Source organism: Arachis hypogaea, chromosome 17 (assembly GCF_003086295.3).
Source record: "Arachis hypogaea cultivar Tifrunner chromosome 17, arahy.Tifrunner.gnm2.J5K5, whole genome shotgun sequence".
Lineage (NCBI taxonomy): Eukaryota > Viridiplantae > Streptophyta > Magnoliopsida > Fabales > Fabaceae > Arachis > Arachis hypogaea.
The window spans coordinates 24932984-24946323 of NC_092052.1; the positions used below are offsets into that span (position 1 = coordinate 24932984).

The 13340-nt window shown below is 34.4% G+C and overlaps 2 protein-coding genes across 2 annotated transcripts; one reads left to right on the forward strand and one right to left on the reverse strand.

The window, feature by feature from the left end:
- The first annotated feature begins 898 nt into the window (after positions 1-898).
- Positions 899-4367, forward strand: LOC140172911 (uncharacterized). Its single transcript, XM_025812575.3, has 2 exons — positions 899-2182; positions 3855-4367. The coding sequence occupies exons 1-2, from the start codon at positions 1397-1399 to the stop codon at positions 4068-4070; spliced, it is 1002 nt and encodes a 333-aa protein (XP_025668360.1). The 5' UTR covers positions 899-1396; the 3' UTR covers positions 4071-4367.
- Positions 4368-5223: 856 nt separating this feature from the next.
- On the reverse strand, positions 5224-10285 carry LOC112766463 (shewanella-like protein phosphatase 1). Its single transcript, XM_025812361.3, has 10 exons — positions 9846-10285; positions 8835-8935; positions 8539-8652; positions 7793-8005; positions 7161-7296; positions 6845-7020; positions 6227-6315; positions 5963-6032; positions 5503-5617; positions 5224-5414 (listed from the first exon to the last, which is right to left on the reverse strand). The coding sequence occupies exons 1-9, from the start codon at positions 10051-10053 to the stop codon at positions 5528-5530; spliced, it is 1197 nt and encodes a 398-aa protein (XP_025668146.1). The 5' UTR covers positions 10054-10285; the 3' UTR covers positions 5224-5414; positions 5503-5527.
- Positions 10286-13340: the final 3055 nt, after the last annotated feature.

Below are 13340 nucleotides of genomic sequence, written 5' to 3' on the forward strand. Positions count from 1 at the left end.
TTTATAAGGAGATATTATATAAAAAAGTGGCGAACTTCACTAACTTGAATATACTTTTTTTTTTGTAACACAGTTAATATTAATTATAACTAATTTTTTTTAGAAAAAAAAAATCTTAACAGAAAAAAATTATTAATTGAATCTATCTATTTTTATAATACACCTAATTCATTTGAGCATTAAAAAAAATACAAATCAATGGCCAATAAATTTCTACCGATAGAAGACACAAAATAAAATATTGAACCCAAATATAGAATAGTTACGTTATTAATCTTTTTTGAAAAAACAGTGATTCATATGTTCTTTTTCGCCCTAGCAAAAGGGAATGTGTGCGATGAGTTTTGCTAGAGGCCATAGGAGCGACATTAATATTCTTTTCCATAGTACATGTGAAAGAATGAAAAAGAAGAATATTTTTTTTTCGAGTATTTTGATTATCAACACTGAAGTGAACTGTATTTTAATCTTAAATATCTCAAACGGCATCGTTTCAAGAGAGACTATATGCAAAAAAAAAAAAAAAAAGACATCGTTTAATAGGAATAAATAAAGGAATTAAAATTTAAAATTTAAATTGAGTCAATCGAAATTTTAAAAACCAATCTAATACTGATATTAGTATCAAATTTTAACTCAACAGACTAGGAAAATGAATCTTCTCAATTATTAAAAAAAATTAAAAATATAAAATATAATCTCTAATTTTTTATTACTCTATCTTTTATATTTATTTTTTATCTCATTTATAAAATTATTGGTGGAAAATTATGCTTTACTCTCTCATTTATTAAAAAAAAATTTCATTTTCAACAGACTAACAGCAAGAGACTAAAATAATAATAAAAAAAAAGCAAGCAAACAAGCAGGAAGTAAAATCGAGTTCTACTGTTACGTGCAAAACTGAAACACTAATTATTCTTCTACCTCGTTGGGGAAAAAAAAAGAATACGATTCCCAACTTATTGGAGGAAGTAAGAGGCCAAGAGCCCTAACTTATCAAAAAGAAAACAAAAGATTCAAAAAGTCTACGCATCGATCAATCCATCAGTTTCCAATTCCGCCTCCCATTCTTGACTTCTCTAAAACCTGTATCAAAGCTCAATACTCTGAAACCCTGCGAATCCAGAATCACCATTATCACCATCCATGGTAATGAAATTAACCCTATCTTAATCGTTTATGGCAATACAACAACAAACCAAAAGTCAAATTCAAACCCTACGCCCAATTACAGCACCCCAAATAACCCCACCTTCTAAGAATCCAATTTTTCACACACCAATTTGGATTCAAAACCTAATCACATAGCTTTCCCACTTTTGTTTTTTAATTTTATCTTGTCCCTCTAACTCAAACCCTAAATTGAAAAGGGAAAAGAAAGTTTCCCAAATTCATGGCCACAGACGCAACCGCCAAATTTCAAAAGAACCCCGATTTCCGGCCGGACTTCCATCCGCCAGAGAATCTCCCCGCCGCCGTAACAACCGCTGCCGCAGCACACGACGGCCTCCACTTCTGGCAGTTCATGATCGCCGGCTCCATCGCCGGCTGCGTGGAGCACATGGCAATGTTCCCCGTTGACACCGTCAAGACCCACATGCAAGCCCTCGGCTCCTGCCCCATCAAGTCAGTCAGCGTTCGTCAGGCCCTCCGTTCAATTCTCCAATCGGAGGGTCCCTCCGCTCTCTACCGCGGCATCGCCGCCATGGGCCTTGGCGCAGGACCCGCTCACGCCGTCTATTTCTCCGTCTACGAGACCTGCAAGAAACGGTTTTCCAGTGGAAACCCTAATAACCCCATTGCTCACGCTGCTTCTGGTGTTGTCGCCACGGTGGCGAGCGACGCCGTTTTTACCCCTATGGATATGGTGAAGCAGAGGCTCCAATTGAGCAATAGTGGTTACAAGGGTGTTTGGGATTGTGTTAAGAGGGTGATGAGTGAGGAAGGGTTTGGGGCGTTTTATGCTTCATATAGGACCACGATTTTGATGAATGCACCGTACACGGCGGTGCATTTTGCAACATATGAGGCTGCGAAGCGAGGATTGATGGAGGTGTCGCCGGAGAGCGTGGATGATGAGAGGTTGGTGGTTCATGCCACAGCCGGGGCTGCTGCCGGTGCTTTGGCTTCTGCAGTCACAACGCCGCTGGATGTTGTTAAAACTCAATTGCAGTGTCAGGTATATTGGTCTATCAATGATTATTGTTATTGTTATCCCAAATTTTGCATTTTGTTTTAGTTTAATTGAGGTTGTTATTGTTATATGTTAAAATTTGTTTCTGTAGTTCACTATAGTCTGAATGGCATAGTGCATAACTGGAAGATTCAGTGTATGAACAAGGAAAATTTGTTATATGTACTTTGCTGTTTTAGACTTTCTTTAGTACTAAAGCGTCATATTTTATGACGAGTCTTAGAAACCGTCTTCGCCTGTTTGCATGACAGATTAACGCTATGTATATCTGCCCTCTTTGGATCCCATCAGTTGGGAGCCTTGTGCTGTAGGCTGCCCTTTGGGTTTATTTGTTGTATGTAGAGGTATTGTATTGTTGATTATGTTGACTTTGACCATTGGTTGCATGTAGGCATTAGCCAACTGGTTAGTATAGTGGCCTAGCTGTATTATTGATCTGAGTAACGCTACCCTGAATAATGTGCTCTTCCTAGAATTTATGTCCAGTTCAGATATGTGGCAAAAGTAGTGGATAACAATATTCTACAAGCTTGAGGATGTAATAGTTAAATTTCTGGAATGGGGCCTAGATTTCTCATTTTTCTCTATCCTTTAGTTGTTAGAAACACCTGTTTTGCATAAAAAGGGATAGTAAAATTGGCAGGAAAAAATGGTAATTGTTTTAATGCCATCTGTTCCTATGATTCCACCTAAGAAAATGTCTACTAATCATTATGGTTTATGTTGTGGTGATATTGATTTCATGTGAAAGTTATTCTGCAACATCAATGAATAGTCCATGAAAAAAGTAGTCAAACAGGAACTACTTTGATTAACATGGGTAAAGGATGAGGTTAGATTACTTTAGGAGTACAACTTTGGATAGTCCGTTCTACAAGCTTGAGGGTGTAATAGTTAAATTTCTGGAATGGGGGCCTAAATTTCTCATTTTTCCCTATCCTTAGTTGTTAGAAACACCTGTTTTGCATAAAAAGGGGATAGTAAAATTGGCAGGAAAAAATGGTAATTGTTTTAATGCCATCTGTTCCTATGATTCCACCTAAGAAAATGTCTACTAATCATTCTGAAAATATCAATTTATGTAACTTGGTTGCCTTTAACAGGTAGTTCATAGGACATAGTGATGGGACTGATGGGATGGTTACAGATGACCTTAGTGGGAGTTTGTGTGTTGAGACTCAATGAGGATCAAACTGCTCCTAGAGATTCCTTTTTGTCTGCCTACGTTAACTTCATTTTTCCCCCCCAATATTGTATTAACAAGAGGGTTATAGGCATGTTCAAATCTTGCATATGTGATGATTGAGTTGAACCGGAGTGCAGCTGAAGACGATGGTCTATGATAGTCTACAGATATCATTTGTTCCATTTGTCTTTTGACTTTTGATGCATTTTGTTTATTAGTTTAAAATGGAATGACAACATCTTTTGTAGATCAACATCTTCCCTTGGTATATATTTTTTCATTTTCTAATTTGGTGTCTAATCTCGTTCAGTTGATAGTTTATTTGGAAATTGATGGATTGTGCAACAACTTATATTATATGAATGTTTGGTATCCATTGGCATACGTATGATGCTATAAACCAAATCAATGGGGGGCGTGCTCTCATTCATTTCATTGGAAAGTTGGTCTTGACATTGGTCATTGGTGCAGGGTGTGTGTGGATGCGATAGGTTCACGAATGGTTCAATTCAAGATGTAATTAAAACTATAGTGAAAAAGGATGGATACAGAGGGTTGATGCGAGGATGGATTCCAAGGATGCTGTTTCATGCTCCTGCAGCTGCTATCTGCTGGTCTACATACGAAGCGGGAAAGTCCTTTTTTCAAGATTTCAATCAACCAAAGGATGTTGACACTGTCACTTAAATAACACTTTGAGTTGGAATAAAGCACTTCAAATATGACTCTGAAGAACCAAGCTTTTTCTAGCCCTGAATTGGATTAACCTATGAATGAAGAAACTATTTTATTGTACACAATCTCAATTTTAATAATGAAGTTGATCCTTTTTGTTGTGGTTTGAATTTTGTTATTGTCATTGGACATAACATTATTCTATGGATTACACCTTTACTTGAAATTTTGGCCTTGGTTTCATGACAATGTAAACTTTTTTTCCATGAAACATTTAATAGAGAAATTAATGGATGTCATTTCACGCTATGATTTCTTTTGTTCTCCACTTATTCTACTTGTTGTTCAACCATTGAAATGTTATCTATGTTCAGTTATTACATTGATTGTGTGTAGACATTATATGTTTAAAATCATTTCAGTACAAAAACAGCCAACATTGCAAATTTACAATAAGTGCATCAAATATATCATTCATGTGAAGCATTTTCTTCAAAATCAGTTATTTTCATGAAATTCACAATACTGAATGATTGCAAAGCACCTTTATAAATGTAGACTCACTAAAAATACTGAATGATTGCAAAGCACCTTTATAAATGTAGACTCACTAAAAATTGAAGACCGGAAACAAAATAGCTATGACCAACATATGAAATGGGATGCTAAGAGTAATTTTCTAAGATAAGTCTACAAATAACAATATCTTTAACACATCCTGAATTAAAGAGTATCGAGTATATATTTGACACCTAAATTAATCCAAAATAGAAATTAAGAGTTTTACTTTTAAAATTAAAACTACACCGATTCTAAAAAGATGTAAAGTAGTCCACAAAAAATACGAAGATGTGGCTCATATATATATCAATGGGGAAGAGGGTTATGGTATTTTGTAGATGCTATACAGTTGTCTTCACCATTTATCAACTAAGAAAAATAGAAAACAGAGTGTGAAATTTACTGAATGATTTTATTTTATATTTTGGGTACTTGGACAGACAATGAGTGCATAGAATTTCATTTATATTTTGTGCGAAAAAATATAAATGCAATATATGATAATGAACCATTTTATTTGGATGATAATGCGGATACCTAACCAAATTGTAAAAAAAAAGAAAAATTAGTTATCTTCCTATCATATGATTTCACACAAATAAACTTTCACAAGACATTGAAAATTTGATATCGAATAAATTATATGGCATGGGACAACATTTTTGAATTGTCAAAGTTAGTTATAGAATCACAAGGTGAAGCAAACAACTAACAACAATGTGCATTGAATAAATTTGCCATTGTTGGACTTCACTAATAGCTGGATGCATGCAACATGTACTTTCCTGCAAAATACTGAAAAAATAAAGCAGATTGCATCAGTGGAGATTGTTCTTTTAGTTTATATTTAATGGACAAGGGACTTGTAATTCAAGATGCATACCTAATAAACCATATCCTTGTCTCTTTTAAGTGTATGCAACAACCTGAAGTTCTTCACTGTATCTATCTCGTTTGCTTCTTATGACTCTCGCTTTATCATCTATAATCTCTAAAACCTGTAAAATACTACGTTATACCTGATTATCATATGATATCAATTTGTAGTGATATGTTATCGGTCAAAGATTGAAACGCTAACATCAAATTTACTCATTTTCACCCTAAGGTAAGAGTCGAGCTGCTTTCACGGCTGGAAGCAATTATTAATTCATGAATGTTTTTTACGGAATGAGAAGTGGGTGAAGTCTAAGGTAAAGACTTAGAAGCACATCACTTTTCTCAAATAATATTTAGTAAATAACAAAGTAAATATAATTCTAATACTCTCCAACATAAATGCTATAGTGTGAATCATATCTCATAAACAAGGACATTATGTATAAGCCCTAAAAGTTTGTTACCTCTGGTCTTGAATTAAGAACTCCACTGGACATTCCAACATCTACACGCCATATGCTGCAATTGTATTTACTGTCGGAGGCAGAGAAGTTATATCAATGAATAGCAGCAATTTTTCCGCAACACACCACAAAGATGTCCATAGAGTATATGTGCATTTATGTTGAAGTTAAATACAAGTAGAACAAGAATATAAAAAATTAGCAGCTCATCTTAAAAAGCGGGACAATATTGAGCGTCATGCATATGAAGTAATCCTCACTTACCAATTCACACCTATACTTTGAGGAGTATGCCCTACCACCATTGCCTTGGCACCAACTGCTTGCAGAGTCTCCTCGAGAACAGAACATACCTGAAAATCATATTGTTTAGTTTCAAACCGTCTATCACACTGTCCAATTCAGGTTGAAACAGAATTTTGTTACTCAACTCACTGCAATTATATCACAAAATAAATAATGGAAGTTGTTAAGTAATCACATTGGAATTACAAGATATATGACAGGATAGTGTAACAACTGTACCCAAAATAAACGCAATAGAAGAACAAGAACTCGGGTAGGAATGAAGGGTAAAGGAGGAATTCTCTTAACCCCTGTTGCTGCTTCAATAGAATCCTTTTTTTTTGCTCCCACCCTTCTCAGGGTACGTAACAGATAGCATAAAGTGCTCATCACTTCTTCCATAAAATAACCAGACATTTTTGCATAGATGAAGTCATGAAACTAGTTTCTTAGATTATTCTAGTTATTTAATAGAAGAGAAAAAGGAAATTTGCACTTACACTGCATGAAGTCTCTACAGTTTCAAAGGGGTGCAGGTGGGGATAACATATTTCTATTTACCATACATAGGATCTTCCTATTAATTGAAAAATCTACCTGTTTATCCTGATAGTCCACCAAATCTGGTGCATCCCTTGAATATAGACGATTCCAAACAACACTGTCATAGCCTCTGGTGGCAATAAAAGGGATATTTGGAGTACTGTCATTCTGTCTCAAGCCTCTCATCCACTCAGATACTTCTTTGTTCATCTTCTCTATGCCATATGCAACTGTAGAAAATGAAAGCGGGAAGAGAATCATAAAGAAAATGATATCAGGGACATGGAATTACAAAAGGTTGGAAAATTTTAAAGCAGCAGTGAATGTTGTTATAGTAGAGACTTCGAGCTCAAGTTAACAAAACCATTACCATGGTGAGGAAGAAGGCCACCATGACAGAACACCCAGTCATTGACCTTAAGTACAACAGCATGTCTTGCGAGTTCACGTGCCAGGGGGCCGCCAGGCCTAAAGAGGATTGATCTAGCAATGACTCCCTTTTGCCTCTGTCCTAAATAATTGGAAAACTTCATCAAAAACAATAATAGAATATAACATCACAGTAATATAGCTTCCTTCATGAAAAAGGTACAAATTAGATAATACTTATAAAGTTTCCAATGATGTCCATATGATCCCAGATGCAATAAAGATATAGTCAAATAAATTACTGAGCTACCCATCTTTAGCTATTGGTCAAAAAGAAACTTTTAGTTGGGAAATAACCTCAAAAAGGACATACCATAGTCGAGTTTGGGGCCCTTCATGCTTCATCAAAAGTATTTGCTATAATTTTATTATATTGCAATCAAATTCAATACAAAAGGGAACTAGGACTACATGTGATCATATTATATGCAAGATATATCAACATGTTGGGTTTGGCATGAAATCTATTTTGAAATTCAAACAATGTAGTTTGAAAGATTAACTTATCCGAGGGCACAAATTATGCAATAGTGAAAACAAGAGGCACACATTAAGTAGAAGTAGTTATAATACCTTCACTAAATTCCAAGGACCCCAGTAACTATTGGACATTGTTCGTTGTTCTTTCCACCTTTCGAACACATCAACCCAACCGGTAAAAGTTTCTTCCCAGCCATCCTCTGAATCATTGACATATTCTAAGAAATCATTGCACTCATCAAATGCCCCAGAATCAACATATCTAAAATCACCTTCCACATTCATAGTCTCATGGTTTCCATTTACCTAGATCAGGCAGATCCAATTATGGAAAGTTAATTGAAAATTTAAATAGCAGAAGGTAATAACAAGATTCTTCAAATTTTACAAATAACTCCTTAATAATTCATCGAGGTTTAATAGGAATTATTTTCTATTCCTTTCTCCAAGCTTAAGGGATTATTCCAAGCTCTAACATACAAGTTATTTTTTAAAATTAATTTTAAAATACAAGAGAAGATCAATCTACGTTTCTAGTATTTCTATAAAATATCAATCCATAGAAAAGAAATCCAGAAAATCATTGCTTTACCTATCAAATATTTTCTTTTTCATATCGACTCATACGATATATTTCTGGTAATGAGACTCAAATGGAGACGAATGTTTTACAATTAATAGAGGAAGCTACAGTATTATGTGTAAGAAATTGTCACCTCCTTGCCAATTCTTTAACACTCGGTTATTTGAGACAATAACTTGAGTGGTTTATTAGTTTGTAACTTTGTATGACAGCGGCTAAAGTTCTGTCTCATGGTTCAAAGTTAAAAATGGCAAACCTGAAACACAGCTCCGCCTTTTGCCTTCGCCTGTTTATCCAATGATCGCAGCAAGGACAAGATAGCAATTTCTTCTTCACCTCGATCTAGTATATCTCCAACTTGAATCAACACCTAGAACAAGAAATAAAAATAAACATCCACAATGTTAAAGTGATAAATCTCAAACCAAAACCTTTCAACTACTTTAGAATATCAATTTCCAATTCTATACACATTGGCAAAAGACTAGTGACTCAAATTAAAATTAAAGTTTAAAACTAAAAGCTACCGGTTTCTAAAAACAGGACACATACCGTTTCTCCACCAGTCCACAAGTCTTGACCATCAGAACTCAATACACCAGCCATTTCAAGTGCAGATCTAGCCTGCTTAAGATCTCCATGTAGATCTCCAACTATTAAACGAAAATTGGCTCCGGTGAGATATATAAGAGACAAAAAGCATGCATTGCTGAAAAACATTATGTCTAAAACTAATTAACAAGAAAAAAACCTATAACCATTTTAATAGAATCAATCAATGGAAAACATCCCCATCCATTGAAACTTTCACTTTGACATTGAGAATTTCATACTAGAGTTCCACCATATAAGAGAATCAAATAAAATAAAGCATGTATGCTTCATCATATAGTCTGAAAATTTCAATAAAAGCAATTAGTAGTAAAATAAGTGCATTGCTGATCCTATAAGAATTCCATCATGAAATACTTGAGGGTAGATGCACAGAAAGATGTGCTTAAGAGATCAAAGATTTACACTTCATTTTCTAAGAGATTACTTCCACTTCGCTAACTCCGATTAGGTTACTCCAGTTCAACTTTAAACAAAAGAATTATTATTCCACATTTGCTAGGGGAAAAAATTCATGAGGAAGACAGGATGAATATGATCCCCATTTTGAAAATGCAAATAAATATTATTTCAAGCATTCAACCAACAAAAACTAATCCTTGTCCACTAGTCTGAATATATGAATAAAAAGACGCCACTATGCCTATCATAAACTATGTTCATGTTTAAACTATCTATATTTAAAATAAAAATTTAATTTTAATGTATTATTCGTATAAAGCGATTTTACATTTGCAACCAACTATGTAACATTACGTCAACAAAAATAATTATTTTTTACATTCAAGTCAATGATCATCCAACAAAATAAATGTGATTCCATGTAAACGTTTTATGCATCAAAATTACACTCTTAAAATAAATCTTTTCATCCCTTTGAGGATGTGCAAAATGAAAAAAAAATGATGAACATTAAAAAACACAAAGGAATATAAAGCAACAGAGACAAACCAGCGAGAATTCTGCGACCAGGAGCAGAAACAAAAGTTGGAGGGTCTCCACTAACAACTATGGGCTTCAAGGCACGTGCTGATACACTATGATTATTGTTACTATGAAGAACCAAAGGAGAAGGAGGAAGAGAAGTTTCAGTGAGCTTTGGAGAGTGAGAAGAAGATGGTGGAACTGGCAATGAGTTCATGAGACACAGTGATGCCATGGCTTGATGAGAAACACCATCTGCTATAATAATGCTATTGCTATGTGCTTCCCATTATACACTGTGAATGAAAAATAGAAAGGGAGGAAGTGTGTTTTTATGCTCATGACACGAAGCCCGCAATGCTCAAAGAGAGAAATTTCGTGAGCCAAGCGTTTTGGAATCTTGTTTTTTTTCGAGGCCCTCTCCTTTGTGGATGGCAACTGAGAAGATAGCATTTTCATATGTACAATTTTAATTATATTTTTGTTTATCTATATATGCTAAACTAGATTCGTCCTTTCAAAACTTCAATTCAATTCAATTTTACATATTTCACACGAAAAACTAAGCCTAAATAAAAAATTTTACCATATAATAAAAATAATTTAAACAATATATATTTTTATACAAATAAATAATAATTAATTTTTTATATATACATAATATTTTTATTCCTCGAAAAGATCAATTTTTTATTTAGTTTTAAATTAGAATGAGATTCGCGCATTATGCGAACTCAAATAAATAATAAAAATAATTAATAAATATTATTTTAAATACATAATTATGAATACAAATAAATTTTTTTAAAGGTATATTTTTAAAATCACAAAGTTTAATTATAAAAATATACATTGATGATTCTGTACAAGATAATTATTTGTATAATTTCTATTTTAAATATTCAAGCTTCACATATTTATATTAGCAACTATTTTAGTAAGTACAAATAAATTTTTTTTTGTTGTATAAAATTAAAAATATAAATATTAAAATAAAATTAAATATCATTGAATAATTATTTGAATGGATTCAAAAATTAATTTTTTAAGTTAACTATCACTACTTTTAATGATCTTATAAATGTGAATTATTTTTTAAGTATCTTTGTAATAACTCTATATAATATTGTTTCATTCTCTTATTTTGACTATCACTTATCATAATTTAACATTATAAAGATTGAATACAAACTAAGTTGTAAAAAAAAAAAACATTGGTCAAGTTAAATCTATAGGAACCTCATGCTTGAACCAGCTGAAAAATTCTGCATGCACAACATTGTCTATCTTAGATTGTGACCTTATTTGAGTTCGTAATTTTCATTTTGTTTTTGCCCTAAATTTACTTTATGACACAACAGAAAATTAGTCCTACTACTTAATGGGTGAAAAGAGTTATCCTCGTGTTTAGGAATTACATGTGCATACTTACTCAAGAAACGAAACGACGGGTCGATGGCCTCGCAATTGACTAGCACATGATGATGTGCTTGATGTTTTTCCATTGGAGTGAGTCCAAAATGTGAAACAACCCCTGAAGCCTTTCCAATTTTTGGGAACATAGTTTCCCCTAAATGTTGTGTGACATCAATAGGTTGTTCATCAACTCATCCTGGTCAGTTGATTCTAGTTTTAATATTATCCAAATATCTAGAATAAAAAGTCAAAATTTCCTCAGATAAATAGCCCTCCACAATTGAGCATTCTGCTTGTTCCCTATTATGCACATATTGGTGCAATCGACCTAGATATCTTTTACAAAAATAGGACATAACGCTCAATATATACACAAGTAAATGAATTGAATGTATTAAAGGGATTTATTAGCGAGCTAACCTTTCTATTGGATACATCCACCGATAATGTACCGGGCCACCAAGTTTTATTTCATCAACGGGATGCACCGTAAGGTGAACCATGACAGTGAAGAAGGATGGGAAAAAATCATTTCCATCTGACACAGAGTTTGCACAACATGATTCTAAAGCTCACCAAGCAGCATAAGGTTACAGCTTTTCCACAGAGTTCTCGGAAAAATGATGAAAAATTTGCAATCATAGTTGACACCGGAAACGGCAATGCATTCTTCACCAAAATTGGAAGTAATTGTTCCATTATAATGTGGCAGTCGTGACTTTTCAACCCAGTTTACGCTGTCGCAAGTCAACACAACAAGCCGTATTACTAGAGTAATAACCATTTGGAAAGACCACTTTCTGTAGAGTCTTCAGGAATACATCCTTCTGTAGATTCGACATTGTGAATATTGCTGAAGGATATTTACCACCTTCGTCCAGCCACAATTCAGGCCTTATGCCCATGCTTTATAAATCTTTGCAAACTTTAAGATTGTCCTTTGATTTGGCGTTATCGTTTAGGATAGTGAAAACCACATTGTCACAAACATTTTTCTCTATATGCATCACATCAAGGTTATGACGCAACATGTGATCCTCCCGGTACGGAAGGTTAAAGTACACACTCCTCTTTTTCAAGGGCGAGTCATCTTGATCTGTATCTTGACCACTGCATCTTTTTTTGCTGTCACAGTGACTGCTTCCCAAATGAAACTAGTACGTTAGACTGTTGCCTCAAGACATCTGTTCCAGATAACTTCTTCGGTGGATCTTTGCTTTCGACTTCCCCATCAAATCTATTCCGGTCTAGTCTATACTTATGACCCTGATTCAAAAAGCGGCGATGGCCCATGTAACACCATTTTCGACTGAATATCAGCCGCTGAACCTTAGCATCCACATTACACATATGACATGCTAACCCACGGTAAGTATTCCACCCAAATAAATTTTCCAACTCTGAGAAGTAGCTAATAGTCCACATTAGTGCTGTGCGCACATTGAAAGTGTTTCCCTTGTTAGCATCATAAGTTTCAACGCCATCCCACAGTTGCTTCAACTAATCAACCAAGGGCTCCAAATAAACATCTATGTCATTACCAGGCATTTTGGGACCAGGAATAATCATAGATAGATTAAAAGAAGTCTGTTTCATGTAAAGCCATGGAGGAAGATTGTACGGAATAAGAATCACAGGCCAAATGGTATACTTTGTACTCATATTTCCAAAGGGATTAAATCCGTCACTAGCTAACGCTAAACAAATGCTGCGCGAATCGTTAGAAAAATATGGATACTTTACATCAAAACTTTTTCATGCTTCAGTGTCCTTCGGATGCCTCAAGAACCTATCATTATTACCAGCATTTTTATGCCAAAACATGTCAGATGATGTTTTGCTACACATGAATAACTGTTGCAGTCGTGGTATCAGAGAAAAGTAACGGAAAGTCTTTGCCGGTAGAGGCTTTCCATTTTTATTGACAGGTATTTTGAGTTTAACAATGGAACCCTTTCGCGTCTTTCGCTTCCATCATGAAGTCCCACATCGCTTGCACTTGGTCAAATCCTCATCATCACCCCGATATAGCATGCAATCATTTGGGTATGCATCTATCTTTTTGTATTCAATCCTTAACTTTCTGATAGTCTTTTTGGCTTCATA